The sequence below is a fragment of the Trichomonas vaginalis genome, chromosome III (assembly GCF_026262505.1).
Source record: "Trichomonas vaginalis G3 chromosome III, whole genome shotgun sequence".
NCBI classification, from domain to species: Eukaryota; Parabasalia; order Trichomonadida; family Trichomonadidae; genus Trichomonas; species Trichomonas vaginalis.
This window is the reverse complement of record NC_067205.1, coordinates 267537-286796: the sequence shown is the minus strand read 5'-3', so window position 1 is coordinate 286796 and position 19260 is coordinate 267537. Positions and strand designations below refer to the sequence as shown.

General features: G+C 31.7%; 5 protein-coding genes across 5 annotated transcripts, besides 4 other annotated features; 2 read left to right on the top strand and 3 right to left on the bottom strand.

Moving 5' to 3' along the window:
• Positions 1-2127: 2127 nt before the first annotated feature.
• TVAGG3_0613330 (winged helix DNA-binding domain family) lies at positions 2128-3181 on the bottom strand (the record flags this gene model as incomplete). Its single annotated transcript, XM_001318464.1, has 1 exon — positions 2275-3033. The coding sequence occupies one exon, from the start codon at positions 3031-3033 to the stop codon at positions 2275-2277; it is 759 nt and encodes a 252-aa protein (XP_001318499.1).
• An 887-nt stretch (positions 3182-4068) lies between these two features.
• Positions 4069-6787, bottom strand: TVAGG3_0613320 (uncharacterized protein; the record flags this gene model as incomplete). The annotated part of the gene is made up of 1 exon (XM_001318463.2): positions 4107-6770. One exon carries the CDS (start codon positions 6768-6770, stop codon positions 4107-4109), a length of 2664 nt encoding a protein of 887 aa, XP_001318498.1.
• A 639-nt stretch (positions 6788-7426) lies between these two features.
• Positions 7427-9788, bottom strand: TVAGG3_0613310 (glycine-rich protein family; the record flags this gene model as incomplete). The annotated part of the gene is made up of 1 exon (XM_001318462.2): positions 8766-9788. One exon carries the CDS (start codon positions 9786-9788, stop codon positions 8766-8768), a length of 1023 nt encoding a protein of 340 aa, XP_001318497.1.
• A 187-nt stretch (positions 9789-9975) lies between these two features.
• Positions 9976-10012: a mobile genetic element.
• A 1180-nt stretch (positions 10013-11192) lies between these two features.
• Positions 11193-11230: a mobile genetic element.
• Positions 11231-12217: 987 nt separating this feature from the next.
• Positions 12218-13255: a mobile genetic element.
• A 709-nt stretch (positions 13256-13964) lies between these two features.
• Positions 13965-15037, top strand: TVAGG3_0613270 (protein serine/threonine kinase protein; the record flags this gene model as incomplete). The annotated part of the gene is made up of 1 exon (XM_001318461.1): positions 13965-14906. The coding sequence occupies one exon, from the start codon at positions 13965-13967 to the stop codon at positions 14904-14906; it is 942 nt and encodes a 313-aa protein (XP_001318496.1).
• A 432-nt stretch (positions 15038-15469) lies between these two features.
• Positions 15470-16187: a mobile genetic element.
• A 621-nt stretch (positions 16188-16808) lies between these two features.
• TVAGG3_0613250 (Kelch repeat domain family) lies at positions 16809-19241 on the top strand (the record flags this gene model as incomplete). The annotated part of the gene is made up of 1 exon (XM_001318460.1): positions 16809-19241. The coding sequence occupies one exon, from the start codon at positions 16809-16811 to the stop codon at positions 19239-19241; it is 2433 nt and encodes an 810-aa protein (XP_001318495.1).
• Positions 19242-19260: the final 19 nt, after the last annotated feature.

The window sequence follows — 19260 nt, the reverse complement described above, 5'->3', positions numbered from 1 at the left end:
GATACCGAAACCTATATCTTTAGACTTTATCTAGATTTTTTTTCTCTGTTCGGATGGAGAAATGATAGACCACGATTATCATAAATGGAAGCTCACACACATATATTATTCATGAATAATTGCTATTTAATTTTTTAAAAAACTTCAATTTATAATTGTTTATGCCGAAGGAGCTATATTCATTCAAAACACCTTGGCAGGGAATCCAAACTCCATAAGTATAACCATATTTCTGAGTTAGATTGAGGATTTATGGAGTATTTCTAAAAAGATCGGGATTTTTACGAATATCTTCCCATATCATACTTTATTGCTTTTACATTACACGCATGACATGAAATTGATAAATTTCAAGTGATTTATCTTAATTTTTACTTTTGAATGTTATTCAAATTATATTTTAATCTATTTTGACCAATTTTCAATGATTGCTTGATATTTGATCTCTACTTGAGTGTGTATCCTATATTGAATTATATCACATTCCCCTATAACCATTGAAACTGTTGGATATCAAATCAAAATAATGTAACTGTAAATCCGTGATCGTTGAGACTTCATATAAATGAGCGATAGATGCAATGGTTGCAATATATAATGAACGGATCTTAGTCATATTGTGCCTCTTAATAGAAAGCATATCGGAATAGCACAAATGACTCTTTTCAAATCAATTTTGAGAAATGACTGTGATTTTCATATCGCATGTTCTGCTCATATTCTCATCAAAAAAGTAGATCACCCACTTATGAACAACCTGGCCAACTGTATATAACATATGAGATTCATTGTATTTCTTTTCATTTTATAAATTTTAATATGCTTGATAACAGAAATGGTAATTAATCGATAAAAGTGCATATAATTCTAATAACCATATAAAATAAAAGAGATCATATCTAACATTCAGTTCAATCTATAATAAATAGCAAATAACTCTGATATCTTCGATTTTGAATAACATAGTTTTTTTGGATTATCTAGCTATTAATCCATTTTTTTGATCGAAAGTTTAACCATTCATCTTGACTAATTAGTCAGTTCATATTAAATTTTGTTTATTTATTTATCCGATTTAATTCAATTTTGTTTACATTTTGAGTGAATTTTCGTCAAAATAAATAAAAGAAATTTCCTAAAACATTCCAACATTGACTTCAATTTCAATATTGATGGGAAGCTTATTAAGGATTATATGCTTTTGATTTGTACCTAAATTGTGAGTAGTGAATATTTCATAATATACGAATACTAAACAAGGAAATACCGAATTATTCTATATTACTTTTTTGTCACCGGTCAGTATTATAAAATTATTCAACCATTTTAAACACTGGATTGTATATAAGAACAGAATACGTCAAATTATAATCTTTGAAATAAAAAATCAATTTTGTTTCAAAAATATTGCAAATATCAATAGTACAGCAATTCTTTATGCAAAAATTACTTGAAAATTTGAGTGGTATCATCATATTCAGAAACTACGCTTTAGTCGAGCCGATTATCTGTCACATGAATAGCTCTTACATTGAACAAGCAATTAATAAGTACATAAGTTCCTTGCACGATTTTATTCAATCCAATCATTAGATATTTGATCAGTAAGGATAATTTTTTCTCATCACAAATTTTAGCTAAAACGAAAAGTTCCATATATTTTATTCCCCAAATTCCCGAAATATAGCCCTATGAGCCGTTTATAGATATCAAACATTATGGATCTTTCATAATTATGAGTTTATGTTGTTTGTGCTGTAGAAGCTCGTTTCTAAGCTTTTTTGTAAGACACGCTCTTATTGATGTGAGGTAACTTGTAGTGGATTCTATATGAAAGAATTTAATCTCAAATATTTGACTAGAAAAATTAATAAAGATATTCAGTTCTTTCAAATATAGCTTCCATCAAATTAGAGCCACTAGATTATCACTAATTTTCGAAGGATATCGTTTTAGTTGAATATTTTTGGTTTCCATCGCAACCATTGCAATATCATCCAATACTGTATGCAATTAAAACAAAAAATACATTTGTTTCCTCAAAAATTTAATTTGTTCATTCGATTATCCATCAAATTTTCATAGTTTTTCCATTTTGATTCGATAATTCATATGACATATATCAGTTTTGTATCACCGATTGCTATTGATGGCATTTGCGAAATTAAAATAGATTTGCCAAATTTGAAAAAAAAAGAATACTGCGAAAATTATGAACAATAATTAACAACATTTTATTAAATAACAAACATCATTTAAGACTAAAACCGAGGATTACTCTTCTTCCCCAGCTGGAATTTTCGCTTCTGCCTCTCTTGCAGAGATATTTTTAACAAAACATTCTCTCATTTCTTCGCGTCTGCGTATTACGTAATTATCTGTATTTGTAAATATCGGGCGATTAAGGAGTTGTTCGATTGACATTATACTATCGAGATTGTTTTTCTGTGGCACAGGATCATCGACTATATCCTGGCTAGTTATAAATGGAGGATTTAATATGACCTCGCAAACTTGTTCTGATCTCGTTGTAACGTGTATTGCATTTAAAATGTAACTGATTTGATAAAGCTTGCATAACGTTGTTTTATATCGACCTGTTCCCCTTGAGAAAAACTGTGCTGCAAATCTGATGTCAACTTTGTTAGATTTCAATGCATAAAATAAAAGTAGGAAATACAAGGTTAAATTCGCAATTCCGATGCAGCCATTGACCGGGAATAATTCTTCTAATGTTTTATTTGGATTATTTATATCTTCTTTGATGATTAATGCCTTTAGTCCTGGAATAATTTTCTCTTTTCCAAGCCAAATTACATGATCTAGACATGTTTTCTGGCAACAGCCTAGAGATGTGTAAACGTTGATTACATCGTATAGCCTTCTCCTCTTGATTTTATATCTAGTGCTTAATTGAGTGATAGCTTTGCTTTCATCTGGTTTCTGTTCGAACTCACTAACCAAGTTCATGATGCAGGTCTTAAGATCATCATGCTCTTGTGGCCTTGGTGGGATAACATAACCAGTAAACATCAAAATGTAAACTCTGAATAATTAATTTATTCCCTCAAAATAAAAATCAAGTCCATAGATAGGAATTTCTTCATGCATTCTGAAATCACGATGAAATATTAGTATTAAATTTTTTTTGTATCTGGTTATCCACTCAAAACTTTTTTTCGTTTTTTCAGATTCTCTCAAAAATTATTTTGAGTTTTGAGTCATATTATTTCACTTTTCACGTTTATTATTTTAGTTGCTCATACTGTTTTCGTATTTAGCACTCCTAGCAGTACGGGTTGGCAAGTACCAAAACGATTTATTGAAAGTGTAAAATTAAATTTTTCGAAATTTGAATTGAGTTTTTTTGCAATCACAACTAAAATATAAATACCCTGACTACACGACTGTATGTTTTGGGAAAGTTATTTGCGGATCGTCAAGTTTGTTTTAATTCCCAATCCAATAATGTCAGATGGATAAAAATGGTTACTTAAATTCAATTATAGATGATAAATACAATTTGTACGACCACAAAACGTTAGCTTATAAGGTAATGAAACAGTAATGCGAAGTTGATTAATGAAAGAATAAGTAAAATTTATTGCTATTATTATAGAGATCATATCTCTGCGCGAAAGTATGCTTTTGCATGAATAATATTCAAAATCATAAAAAATTTGCATTCCTTTCACAAAAACTATAGCCATATATTGGAAATTGATACACTATCAGTTTTCAAGTAAGAAAAAGCTCACACATGATTTGATAATTTCAATATCGTAATTTTAGAGAAAAGAGAGAAATCTATACTTTTCACTATTATTTTACTTGTAGAACAAAGCATTAGTTGCATTGACTAGATACCTTCGCATGAGGCTGAAGTAAAAAAATGCCTTATATTTACCAAAAAGGTTTTTACCAGATTCCATATTATCCATTGGCTCTCATCAGATATAATTGTATTATATATCCGACTTCAGATATAAACTTTTCATAAATTCAAGTTCGAAATTTCATTCAAATTATGAAATATTGCATTTGAACAATAAAAATATTTATTTAATTAGGATTACAAAATTAATAATTCATAAGATATGACTTAATTAGAGAGATTTTTTCATATCGTTATTATCTTCTTCGGCTTGAGCAGGATTTTCTTGATTTTCAGGAATTCCTTGGAATTCTTCCTCTTCTTCTTCAGTCAGAACATCTTCATGCTTTTCTTCTTCCTCGTTTGGAATATTTTCTGGGATAATTTCTTCATTTGGAAGATCATCATGAATTTCCTCTTCATTTAGAGGTTTTTCAGGGATATCTTCTTCATTTGGCTGGTTTTCTTCATTTTCAATCTGATTATCTTCAATAATTTCTTCTTCCTCGTCTTCTTCATCGTTAAACTGGTCAAGGATAGCCTGTAATTTTTCTTTGGATAATGGCTGATCATCATCTTCCTCTTCTTCCTCTTCTTCATGTTTAATTTCGATTTTATCACCTTCTTCAAGAGATTTTTCTTTTGTTTCTTCTTCGTTTTCTTCATCTTCCTTCATCAGCTTATCAATCTCATCATTTAACTTCTTTGTTCTCTCTTTGAGTTCTTGGGCCTTCAAGAAACTGTCGTTTTCGGATTCTTCTTCCTCGAGTTTGGCCATTCCTTCATGAGGAATTTGGTCGTCATCTAAATTGGCTTCTCTTGAGACAACTTCGATTTCATCTTCTTCCTCGGCTTTGGCCTCTTCTTCCTCTTCGGTTTTAAGCTTGAGTTCGTCTGCTTCTTCCTCTTCATCAGACTCCTGAATTCTGCTGAGTTTTTGTTTCAAAGCGCTCAGGAATTCAAGTTCACTTTCTTCTTCGTCATCTTGGACATTTCTGATCGCCTGGTACTTGCTTGCGGATTTCGGTGATGCGGAACTGTTTAATCCGACAAGGCCGAGGTCTTCAACGTCTTTCGGTGGCTGAAGAACTTCTTCATCTTCATCGGAATTATTCAGGATCTTGTCAACGAGTTCGCGGTTGAGGATCTTCTCGCGCTTCTCCTCATCCATCATATCATCTTCGTTTCCGTTGATAATCTCGTCAATTCTCCTTGCATCGACTTTATCTGCAACAGGAGGGACAAAAGCAGGGATTAAGTCATCATCGTCATCAGAGATATGTTTCTTTGGAGATGGCGACTTCTTTGGTGATGCTTTTGGCTGTGGTTGGTCGAATGATTCTTGATGAGACTGAACAGGAGAAACTGGAGGGATAAGAGCTTCAGAAAATTCCTCTTCCTCTTCAATCTTGAGTTCGTCTGGTGGTAATGCAACTTTTTCAGACTTTTGAGGAGAAATTTCTTCAATTTGCTCTTCTTCAGCTTCTTCTTCAACAGGAATGCGCTGTTTGGATGGAGAAGATCTCTTACGTGGTGATGGTGACCTTCTGTGTGGTGAAGAAGACTTCCTTGGTGAATGTGCGTAAGCATCAAGTTGTTTTCTGATGCTGTTGATCTTTCTGTAGAGTTCTGCTGTATCTGATGAGATGTCTGAGCGTTCTGTGTTGAGTTCTTCGTCAATCTGCTCCGAAATCCTGCTTCTTGAGTGATGATGATGGTGATGGCGGACTGGAGCTTCTTCTCCTTCGCTGAGAGAGTCAAGGATGGACTTCTCTTTCGGTTCAAGCTTTGGAGAAGACATCAGAGATGACTTTGTCGCTGATGTTGCTGGAATTCCACGAGATTTGAGAACTGGAGATGGCTTTGAAGCAGAACCCATAGGTACCTTTGCAGGAGATCTGATTGGAGAGATTGCTGTTGGTGCCGCTGTGTATTTCGAAGGAGATTTGATTTGATAACGAGACTGTGGCCACTGCGAGAAGTTTGTAGGAATTGGTTTCCTTGCTGGTGATGTAGGTGGTAAGTTAATCGATCTTGAAGCTGTTGGAACTGCTTTTGTCGAGCTATGAGAGTGATGATGAGATCTGTGATGTCTTCTTCGGCCATAATCTTCATCAGAGTCTGTAGAAGCGAGAAGTTCACTAGTCGAAATCTCTTCGGTGTCGTCTGAGTCTTCTAAGAGATCATCTGAGTCTGTTCCAAGGAGTTCATCAGTATCGAGATCTGAGGATGACTCGTATGTTGGCTTGCATTGATGTCTATGATGAGATTGAACTTGTCTGCTCTTATGATCGCGATGATGATGGCGGTTTGAAGAAGATGTGACACCGTGTGTATGATGATGAGATCTCTCGGCATGCCTGCGACCACCTTTCTTCTTGACTGGTTCATAACCATGATCAGAGTCCGAGTCAAGTTGAATATTTCGGGTTGTTGGCTGGTTTACAGGCTTAAGTAAGTAATCATACTTTCTGAGAAATTCTTCATCTGATTCCGTGTCTGAAAGGGAAATATTTCTTGGGCGAGTATTATATTTATGGTGAACTGAAATTTGACGAGTTGAAACTGGGGCATTTCTTCTTTGGGTTGGTCTGCTAGAATGATGGGTATTATGATGGCTTCTGTGATGATGGTGTGTGTGGTGATGAGTTGACGGTTTAGCTCTGATTTGAGAAGATGGAACACTCATTTCAGTCTTTTGGTCTTTTGTCGGCGATTGAACACCAACATCCCGTGTAGTACGTTCGCTAACAGTACCAATGTTTGAATAATTTTTAATAGGAGAGCTGTCAATCATTGTAGAAGTATTCTTTGTTGGAGAAGCGAGTGTTTCACGAAAACGATTGATCTGATTCGTCACTTCGTGAAGTTTCGCCTTAATTAAATCATTACTCATATTGACACAAAATTTACACCACTCTTTTGAATTACTCTGTTTGCATTTTGAGAGTTAACGTCTTTTATTTATACATTACATATCAAAAATCAGCAAATAGAGTTAGTAAAGGATGTATACGGTATTTTCATACAAAATAGAATCAAATGAAAAAAGATTAGCGTCAATTTCTTATATATTAAAATTATTTCTGCATGAGTATCGTATGTATAAATAGCACAAGCTATTTCGAATCAAAAAATCTCGAATTGATGATTGATATTTCTGGAAAATTAAAATGTTGGCACTAATAATGAAAATTTAGTATCACTAGCTTTACACCTACTAACAAAAAGCTAATAACATATTCCCAGCTTGAGAATTATAAAGTGCAAAGCATGCATCACATACAACATTATATAATTCTTTTTCACCTTTGAATGGCTAGAAATTCAATAGTCAGAGACAAAGGATCATACTAGTATACTTTCATGCAAATTTTCCCATCATTTACATTTCTCATAAAAAATGTTATAATAACATATTTTTTGCTTGTCTACCTTTTCCTCAGATATACGTATGCATGTGAGAGTTATGAAAACCATTCTCGGAGGATATTTCAACTAGAGAATGATGTACAAAAAAGGGAAGTTCCTCAATTTTTTTTTCTCCAAAATCTTTGCTCAACTCTAGCTTTCAATGAGGCTGGAGTTCCGAGTGACATATGGGAAGAATACTTTGGTCAGCCAACACAAGACTATACTGATATCACAGATAACACAAAACCAACTATTTCTTCAAACTTTTTCTTACTTTCATCCGATTTCAAAGATTTTTCCGACAATGTTATTAATTGCACAAAGAATTCTATCAAACTACTTCATTCTATCTGCACATACAGTAATATTAATCGCCCATCAGGCAACGGTGGCTGCATCTACTTCTCATGTTCTAGTTCTATTGTTCAAGACCGATTCTGTTCATTTAAATGCTACACAAAAGACAATGGAAAACATTCATACACAGATGTTAAAACAAAAACAAACAAAAATGTTGTAAATTTAAGTTCTCTCTATCAATGCGGTCATGATAACACTGGATATTCCAGTATATATCATAACTACGGATTACAAAGTCTAATTTCTACAAACAACACTAAAACAAGATGTAAAAGCTTTGCTGGTTATTATTTTCTAAATAGTCCAGTTAATATTAACTATTGTTGTTTCATTTCTAATGATAATCATGAATCAAATTATGTTTGCATGTATCATTGGTATACACCTGATTCATTTTTGAAAAAATCTTTATTCAGAAACAACTCATGTTATACTAGTAATTCATATTATGGTCTTATTCATTCTTTTTGTTCAAATGTTACTGTTTCAGAATGTATTTTCTTAAAAAACAAAGCAAGTAATACTTTTGGTGCATCTTTTCGTGGTATTATAACAGTTATAAACTGTACTGGAGATGTTTTGACTGCAAGTACTGGTTATAGTGGTTCAGTTTATACAAATGAAATGAAAGTTTGTTCTTTTGATCTTACACTTTCATTGCATGCATTAGGAAGTTGTGAAGCAAGTCCAATTTCATTTGAACTTATTTTATGTCTAAGTAAAAATAAGAAAAAACATTTTTTTGAATTTCTTCTTTCATTTAATTTTTCTCTTGAATGTTTCATAAACATATCCCCTAAATAATTCGATTATTTTATTTTATATAATTCTATTGTTTTGTTATATAGAGTTCTTTTTTAAATGAGAAATCTAACCAAGAAAAAGGACAGATCAATCAAATATGGGATGCCCTAATCATGATAAAATATCCGCGAATAATTGATTCATTTGAAGCTGAACTTCAAATTCAAATCAAATTATTCGACCTCTCAAACCCGACTTGCTCATTGGTGCATCACACCCGTAAACAAAATTTAACTGTATGTAAACTTCAGAAATTTTTGATATGATAAATTTCATTTTTTGAACTCGAGTTCTCGAGAACTTGGAGTTCGAATCAAAACAAACCCAAGTACAGAGATGTAGTCAATATGTGCCTCAGGTACGCATTAAATGGACACCTGATAGTCTTACACATATCAATGAAATCAAGTCGAATAATACGTGCAGCTCCATTTCCAGAAATTGAGCCACCTACTGCATCAAAGGGGTTTGGCATACTCTGATCTCCGCCAATGAATTTGATATTGGTGAAGAAAAGGCCGGAAGGATGACGATTAGTATAGTTTCTAGTTCCGTCGTAATTGTAGCTGACGCAGGATGCTGATCCACTTGCGTAAGAGCTACCTCCGCCGCCACCAGCTGAGCTAGCTAGGTTTATATCACGATAGAAGAATCCAGCAGCACCGCCTTTTCCGCCGAAATAGCCACCTCCTCCACCGCCACCGCCTTCATCACCGATACTACCTTTGCCGCCGTTTAGAATGGCATTTCCGGAGGTTTGGGTACCACCCTGACCTCCAGCGGCTGTATTTCTTCCGTTATTATTGCCATTTTTACCGTTCAAGCCGGCGTGGCCGCCATTACCGCCCTCACCGTAGCATCCACCACCTCCGCCGCCTCCTGCGACCATAATGCGGAGTTGGTAGGGGTATCTCGCTCTGTAATCTTCAATTCTCATATCAGTTCCACCGCCCCCGCCGCCACCAGGGCAGTTATTATCGAAATTATCTGTACCGCGGCTTCCTCCTCCATTGAAAGAGGTTGCTTCTGTATTTTCGTTGCCATCTTTTCCTTTTTCACCGAGAAAGAAGGCAAATTTTTGACTTGATGTTAAGTTAAGGATTCCGTATACGTAGGCACCATTGCCCCCAATGCTACTGGCTTTATAGGTGCCATGACCGCCTTGCGCACCCCATAATTCAATTTGATAATCTCCTCGTGGTAATTTGACGGAGTAATTTCCGCCCTTTTTACTATATAGGACTAAACAACTGTTGATGCCAAACGAAACGCTTTGTAGTTTGGTAACAACACCACATATATAATTAATCTTATTGAGCGAGAAAAATAAAGTCATCGGAAAACAATCGTCAAATCTGATCAATTGCTCATTAACATATAAATAGTCCGTATTTAATCTTAAAATTACTATATGATCTGAATTATTTTTTCTATGAAGTTGTGAAAGATTTCAATTCAATTTCTGAAAAATTAATCATGAAAAATGTAATACAGTGCCGGTGATATCGAATTTGGTAAAAATGTAATAAACAGAAATTCATCAAAAGTGACAGCTCTCAATTTTTTGACATTTGTAAATTCTAAATTGAATGAGAAAAATGAAATAATACTAAGCATAATACAATATTCTAGATTTAATTATAATTAGGAAAAAGTTGGTTTTGAGAGTACTTTTCATAGGCATATAGAATGAAATCTTCTGAAAAATAATATCACATAAACTCATATTATTTTCTAATATATAACTATTTTATATAAAAATCAAATTCAATGATCTTAAAAGCGAAGGATAAACCTCAAAATTTACGAATATAATGAGTGGGAATATAATGCTTATCTATCATAAAACCATATGAAATATCAATTTTTGCTTTACGCCTAATTTTTGACGACAATTAGCAAAAAATGTTAAATGTTAACACTCAGTCCATTTGAATATGAAAAATAAAATTGACTTTGATTAAATGTTTTTATTTATCATGCAATTCTTCTTGCGACCAAAGATTTGAATAAAACTTCAAAAAATAAGATAGCTTAAAAAATAATATACGGTAGTGTTTACTAATAGATGAATAGTATATAAATTCTATTAAAATGGATTTGATCCAAAAAAATATATAAAATTTGATCATAAATAAAATCGTTTTAAATTACTTCTTCATTTAAATTATAACAATTATTTTTGGTTTTATATTTTTTTGGATCAAATCCATTTTAATAGAATTTATATACTATTCATCTATTAGTAAACACTACCGTATATTATTTTTTAAGCTATCTTATTTTTTGAAGTTTTATTCAAATCTTTGGTCGCAAGAAGAATTGCATGATAAATAAAAACATTTAATCAAAGTCAATTTTATTTTTCATATTCAAATGGACTGAGTGTTAACATTTAACATTCTTTGCTAATTGTCGTCAAAAATTAGGCGTAAAGCAAAAATTGATATTTCATATGGTTTTATGATAGATAAGCATTATATTCCCACTCATTATATTCGTAAATTTTGAGGTTTATCCTTCGCTTTTAAGATCATTGAATTTGATTTTTATATAAAATAGTTATATATTAGAAAATAATATGAGTTTATGTGATATTATTTTTCAGAAGATTTTGTGTTCTTCTTCAAAATTTTATTTTTTTTTATTAAAAAGAATCTTTACAAAATATACATTTACTTTAATTAATATTTAAAAACGTGCTCTATCAAAAGTTCCAAAAATTCAATATTTTAGCTTTTCTGAGGTGTCACTTTTGATGAATTTCTGTTTACAACAAAAACGATTGTTGTCAAACAGGTATTAATCTGACATTTCTCTTTCAAAACATTTTACAAAAAACGATCTCTGTCAATCTGAATTTGAATTTTTCAATTCGGCATTACAACATATACATGATTATTATGTGAATGCGATAATCATTCAAATGAAATGCAAGAGTTCCTCTGAATTTGCTGCCAACATTAAATTAAAGATTGTACATTACGACAATGGTGACAAGTTCAGCACATATCAAATATTTCAAATTGAATGATTATGAAAGTTCAGTTTATGGAAATTTCTTCTGGTGCTCATTGCAATGATTTTATAGGTTTTAGCTTTCAGCAATTGCTTCAAGGTAGTCAAAGAAAATGATTGATGGATAAATTGGCGTTATATTTTCGGAAATGCCAGAAATGAAGACTTTTGACTAATTTAGGGAAGAATTCACATTAAAAACACCTTGAAAAACTTTTACACTTTTTAGTTTAATCATTAAATGCATAGTTGTATCTAAAATTAGAAAAATAAAATCAGGGAGTTTTTCCTCACCTATTCTCGTCATTATTGCATTTGCATTCAATCAATATATCATATAAAAATATAGAATTGTTCGTTAAAACTTTAGGAATGGTATTTTTTTCATGTATTTTATTTTCATTTTTGAGATTTTTTATTTTGCAGTAGAACTAAAGATCAAATTCTAATTTGGCAATCATAAAAATAGAGATTGATACATATATTTTACCTATTGTTCATCTTTTGAAAATATAAGATTCTTTTTCTCCTTCACAAAACTCAATTTGAGGTTTTCCATGCGAGAAACAAAAGATATAATTTCTGAAATTTAACTTATAAGGATGATGCGTTCGAGTTTGTGGTTACACAATTATATCCGGAATTTTTTTCAGAACTTTACAAAATAAATTTTATGAAGAACAATTGAATGAAATATATAACAAAAACATTTAAAATAGGAAATGAATTAATTTTTCGATAACTTAAGGGTGCACACGAGAGGATCATGTAAACTTCAGAATTTAGAACCTTATTTTAGGCATTATCTTGGCTACCTATTTAGGCTCGAAAAGCAAAAAATATCAAAAAATACAACTTGAGTCCATTATGACCCTTTCATGGAGGTAGTTTTTATCCGCTAGTATTTTCCCTTTGAATCTCTTTACAATTCGAAATCAAATTCAAATCTCAGTAGAAGAAAGGAAGAATCGACTTACTACGGTTGTAATACGAATAAATACATATATTTAATTATTTTTATTTACATAATAATTGTTTGAAGCTCATATTCCAACAAATTTTTAAATAAAAACATTAAAATGTTGAAAATGTTCATATATTTTAATAGGGTTTTGGCACTTTATTGAGGAATTACTACATACATAGTCGAACTGAACTTGATATTTTGAAATTTAAATTATTTATCAAAATTAAAATTTAACTTGAAATTTATAATTATTTAGTCATATTTTGCATAATTCTAAGTAGATTTTGTAAAAAATCAAGAAAGAAAAATTTTAACGTTCTTTATTTTTTCTTTTTTATAATAATACATATTATTATATAATTAACATATTCATAATGTTTCACCCTTTCAAAAATATAATCCTCCTCCTCTCAAATAAACGTACATACGGGTGGCCTCTTTTTTCAAAAAATTAAAATTTGAAATTTTTGGCTCAAATATTAGAGATTTTTTCAACCTTCAACGATATATGTTGTCTATATCAGACCTCCTTTCTTTTTGATACTTAACATTGTTCCTAAATCTTAGCCGTTAAGGCTGTTCTGAAAATATTTTTTTTTTCGAAAAAATTCGAAAAAAATTCTTAAAATTCAAAAATCCCTTAATTCCTGAGGATTTTGGAAAAAAGTTTTTACATGAACATGTGTATATTATATGAAGTATATTGATAAGGTAAAAATCAAATTTTATTGCATATTCATCGAGAAAATAAACTAACGAATCCCTCAAAATTGAGAGGGTAATCCTCCTCTCAAATAAACGTACATACGGGTGCACCCTTAACATCCAAATTGAAATCAGATTTGTAGTATATTTTATCATAGGACATATTATCAGTTAGATTGATTCATACAATTTTTATTCAAATATTTTTGAGTATTGAACATTTTATTCTTATTTGTCATAATTTCTTTGAAATTCCTTTATAAATATATGCCATTATACGTATTATATCTAAATATTTATTTATAATAACAATCTTCTTTTGAGAATAAATTAAAAGAAATTCAAATTTTTTGAAAGACAACCGATATTTTACATTTGATAACTTTAACCAATCGGTTACAAGATGATACCAAGGAAAATAATATTTTTCCAAGATGTCTGATAATCAAAACAAATTTAATTGTTAGTATTACAAGGTCATAGTTACATACGAAAATATACAAGTAAACATTTTTTTGAATAATTATCAATTGAATAAATTATGATTGCCGTTATTTTACAAAACGTGCATCTAATATTGTGATCATTTTCAGAATTTACCTTTGGCAAATATGCAATATAACTCTTTTTCTAACGTATGTATCAATTTTCAATTACATACAAAAGATAAATTGAGTACAGCTTTTGTTCGATACTCATCTCAAATTTATTCAGGTTTATTTTAATATTTCGAAATACTTTTGTTATAAGAGTCATGCATCCAATTTAATAAATTAAATTTGTTTTCGATAATATTTTCTCAAAAAAATTCAGAAAATATATATGACTTATCAACGACTTGATCAAAGTTTTCTCGAGGAAAATGATTATGAATTCCTCGAAGAAATAGGTACAGGCTCTTTTGGTAAGGTGTGCCTTATCTATTCTTATCAATATAAGCAAAAATTCGCCCTAAAAATAATACCAATCAAAGTTTTCGACGAAAATGAAATAAAATCACTCGCTTCAATAGATTGTCCATTTATCACACGCTTATACCAATATATGATCATGAAAGATGTTGTCTACCTAGTCATGGAGTTCGTCCCAAATTCATTGCACAAAATGCTTCAGGAAAAAGGAGCAATTGAGGAATCTAAGTGCATCTCAATAGCTCGTCAACTGTTAACAGGAATCAAAACATGCCATGAACACAACATCTCTCATGGAGACATTAAATTATCAAATGTTCTTGTAGATGTCTACGGTAGACCTAAGCTTTGTGATTTTGGTATGGCCTCTGTATCAGAAACAAAAAGATTTTTCAATTTTCAATTCCGAGGATCTTTTCCTTATGTATCTCCAGAAATACTTCTTAAACGCCCTTATGACCCATTAAAAGCAGATATATGCGCATTTGGTGTATTACTATATATCATGCTTACAGCCAAATGCCCATGGAGTGGTAAAGATGCAAATACCCTTACAAGTAACATTTTTGCTGGAAATGTTAATATTGACCTTATTACAAATCCAGACCTAGCCAATGTGATAAAAATGTGCCTATCTATAGATCCTAAAAAGAGACCGACGGCAGATGAGCTAACAAATATGTATATATTTACTGATAGTCATTTACCACAATTGACAAATGGATTTACAATGATGCGCAACAAACAAACTAATTTGTCGAAGTCATTAAATTTATCGACCTTTGGAAGGAGCTTCCCAAGATTATGCAGTGCATCATTATCTCGCTTGAACTTAACTGATATTAATCAGTAAGTGTAAGATTCGTTTTCCCTTTGCTGTGAAAAATGGATCTGCTATATCATCCCTTATTCTTTTATTCATCCTTGTTTATTAAATATGTGTTTTTATTGTTTAGATAGAGCCTCAAGATTATCAGGAAATAAGATTTCATTCAAAAAATCGTTATGAAAAATAAAATATGACATTAGTATACAAATAATTTATTGATATAATATTTCCTGTTTAATATGGTAGTATAAAATATCGTCTTATTTTCATGAATGACCATAAAAAGTCTCAATGATCTGTTTCAGAGGATTTTCTATATAACAACAGTCTTAATAAAACTTCAATATAAAAAATTAGTTTATAGTTCTATTGAAAACTGTTTTGAAAGGTAAGAATATTATAGTCCTCAAATTTTATGTGATATTTCTATTATGTCGAAATTATAACATCTTATTATTAATCAAAATGTCCATTCAAAATTCAGAAATGTGAAGTAATAGAGAAGGTTTATGTTAAACCTCATTGTTAGACTTAGAATTCATTCATTAAAAATTAAAAAACCGTTGATTTCAAAAAATAAATTGAATGTTATAGACCGAAAATAGATTTTTTCGGTTTTCTCTTCAAATAATTGAAAGAATGATACTATTATAGGTTTATTATATTATATAGCATATAATCATGCTATAGCCGAAAATTATAAGTTTTGAGAAGATTGAATATAACACAAATAAATTTGAATGTAAGTTAAATTGCTTGTTGTTTTTAATAGCTATTTAATGGGAAATCCAATATTGCAAAATTCAAATTGAATGATTGAAAGAACAGAAAAAGTCATTCTTTTCAATTTCGAATATGTTTCATTATATTTATAATTATATGGCAAATAAGATATTTAAACTTGATTTTTGAAGGAAAATTCACAAAATTGAATAAATTCAAATAATTTTTATTCAAAAATAAACTAGTTATTTGAGTTTACTACTAATTATCTATTCAAACTACAAAGTTTGTAATTTAAAATATTTTGTGAGATCAGATTGAATTAATTCAAGGTTCTTTTCAATTAATATTCATGACCATATTACGCATTTTCGAACATTCTAAACCAAATATATAAAAATGGGAGACGAATGTTAAATTTGCTAGACATGGGGGAGTTGTCTGCAAAGTTTTAGCTCTTATCTCTAACAAAAAATTAATTTTTAAAAAAAAGACCGAATACGTTTCACAGCGAGAAAAAAATAAAAGGCAAGATAGAATTTTCTAGACATAAAGAAGTTGTCTACCAAGTGTCAGCTGTTACTTCTTCTCAATACTGATATAAAATAAAAATCTTTATTATTTATTTAACCATTATTGTTTCATTAAACTTCATTTATTTTATATTATAGTATTATTCTTTTAGCTACTTGTAAAATAATCTAATTTTATATCATCATTTTACCGGATTATTCTTCAGTACATCGATTGTGTATCTAAAATAATATCATTATCCTTATTCTGTTTTTTCCAAAATTCTTTTAAATATCTTTTTTGGTTAGATTACTTCATACTTTTTACTTTTATTTTTTAATTTCAAAAAAAAAAAATTGGTGATTGTTCTATTCTGTTACAATGTGCATTATCATATTCTAATGAATTATTCATTACATACATTTAAAAAAACTTGTTAAAAATGAAATTAAAAAATTATGTTTATTATTACGCTATGAATGTGTTAACAGCGGTCATGCCTGTATCTGTATCCCATATTTGCCACAACCTTTCTGTATCTGCATTTGTGTATTTCGGTTTCAGCTGATACATTTGAAAGGTAAAAAGATAAAAAGCGTTCGAAAAACAGCCCAGCAATTTAATTAATATACGATTAATTATTTTATCGGCACTCAATTTCTGATAATTATTCAATCTAATTATTTCTGAATGTTTTTCACCCTTGTTAAAGACTGTAACGCGAACACCATTCTTGACGTTGGCGAACTTTCGGAATCTTGTTTAACTCAAATAGCTAATGCGTGCAATTTCACTCCAAATAACATCGTTTTATGTTCACCGAACTACAAAAAATCCCTAACTCCCGACGAAGATCCGTTTCAAATTGAACCAAATCTAAAACTAAACTATAGACCGCAGCGTTTTCCACCACCTCCATATTTCCTTCTCCAGAATTTATCTGAAACCCCGCCATACTTTTGCGTTGGTGTCAATGTTAAAACCCAAACAGATATAGAATTCCCAAAGATTTTTGTTCCTCTCACCAAAAACGAATGCAGAACACTCCCTCTTGAAGAATTCATCCATAAATGCTCCAACGCTTTCGGATATGATAATAGCGAGCAAGAAATTTATATAGGCGATTTTAAATGCGAATCCGAAATAACAATCAAACAAATGATAAGAGCGGCCTTGGAAAATAAACTTATTTTCAAAACGCTTTTGACACAAACAGAGCTCCGTCCCATCCAGCACAGGATCTACTTATGCGAGCAGCTCGTAGAATCCGAGGAATTCTACATCAACACGCTTGATACGATGACAAAATACTGGGAACCGAATTTCAAGGATACAAAGATGTTTACAGAAGAAGAAATGAAAGAACTCTTCAGATTAATACCGACTATGAAAGAAGCTCATCAAAGTTTCCTTGATGCTCTCAAATCAACACCAATCTCATTCGCCCAGACAGTTTGCGACACGTTTTTGAACTACATACCATATTTCAAGGTTTCCAATCCATTTATTTCGAACTACCGCTCAATGGATAAATGGTATCAAGAAAAACTCAAGGATAAAGAGTTCGGCAAGAAATATTTGGAGATAGAAAGCAAGTGCCCAGATGACACAGGCAGATCCTTCTCCCAGTATTGCGTATCTCCAATTCAACGTTATCCAAAATATAATCTTTTACTTAGGGATATGGATAAGAAGACACCAGCCTTCCATCCAGATAAAAGATATTTACAGTACACATTACAGCAACTCGCAGAAGTTATTGGTCAATTCAATATTAACTCGTTAAGAATGGACCAGACTTATCTAATGAACCAGATTCAGAAGGAGCTTGGATCATCATTCAAACTCATTACTCCGCGACGTAATTTGATCATGAGTTGCGCTGTAAATATCGAAGATATGGATGATACAAACGGTTTCTTCCATTTATTCAACAATATCTACTTGATTACAACACAAAATGATCGTACGCAAACAGTTCTCTCTCAACATCCGCTCTACGAACTGAAATTCCTCGAAAAAGGAGATTCATTGATCGTATCTAGTGATATCAAGCACACACTGAAATTCAAACAGCCCGCTGAGATTCCACGTCTCTTAGACCACTTGATTACCAGCATTCCACCAACATTATCCGAAATTAAATGCGATGATAATTATATTGCATGGACAGTCAACGAAACAGACAACCTTGCAATGACCAAACACATCGGCGCAGTCATCGGCAACAAGATTTTCTGGATAGGAGGCCGCGATGCCAAAGATATTCTTTCTACAGAGTACGTTTCCTTCGATACAACAAACAATGAGTGGCTAAGAGTCAAATGCCCACTTCCTCCAAGACAAGGCCACTCAGTAGGTGTCATAGGAAACACTGCTTACGTACTTTTCGGAAAGACATACGATAATATGGCTTCTGACTTATGGAAATTCAACGGAGAAACTGAAGAATGGTCCGAAATCACCATATCCGGAGAGTTTCCAACTGCCAGATGGAGCCAAAGTTGCGTTGTCTGGAGAAACAAGTTAGTTTTCTTCGGAGGAATGACAACAGACCAGAAATTCCTCAACACAGTCACTATTTATGATCCAGAATCGAACACGATGTCACAGATCGAGACAAAGAACGCTCCAATTGGAAGATGCTTCCACGGAGCAGTCATGATTGATGACGATCGAATGATGATTGTTGGTGGAAATGCGGGAAAGATGTTTCCATCAGATTTCGACATTCTCGACTTGAATACAAAAGAATGGTGTTCTGTTGATACTCCTAAAGAAGACATGAAGATCATGGGAGTCAATTTCACATGTTTGAAATATGGAAGATTCGTTTATGTATTTGGTGGATCTCTTATTTCATCAAACATTGCTCCTTTCGCTATTGACACGATCACAATGAGATCATTCAAGTTAGTACAGTTCGGAAACAGCCCAGATGCACACATTGACAGTGCATTTGCTATAAAGGATAGCATTGTTTACATGTTTGGAGGAAAGGAATCATTGACATGCTCAAGAAACATTCCTCTCGTTTACCAGACAGATTTACAGCCTGGTCAAAGAGATATTGAAGGTGATGACCCAATGTTTATTGTTCCTCCAACAAGTAACTTAGCATAAGCATTTTGTTTTTATTATA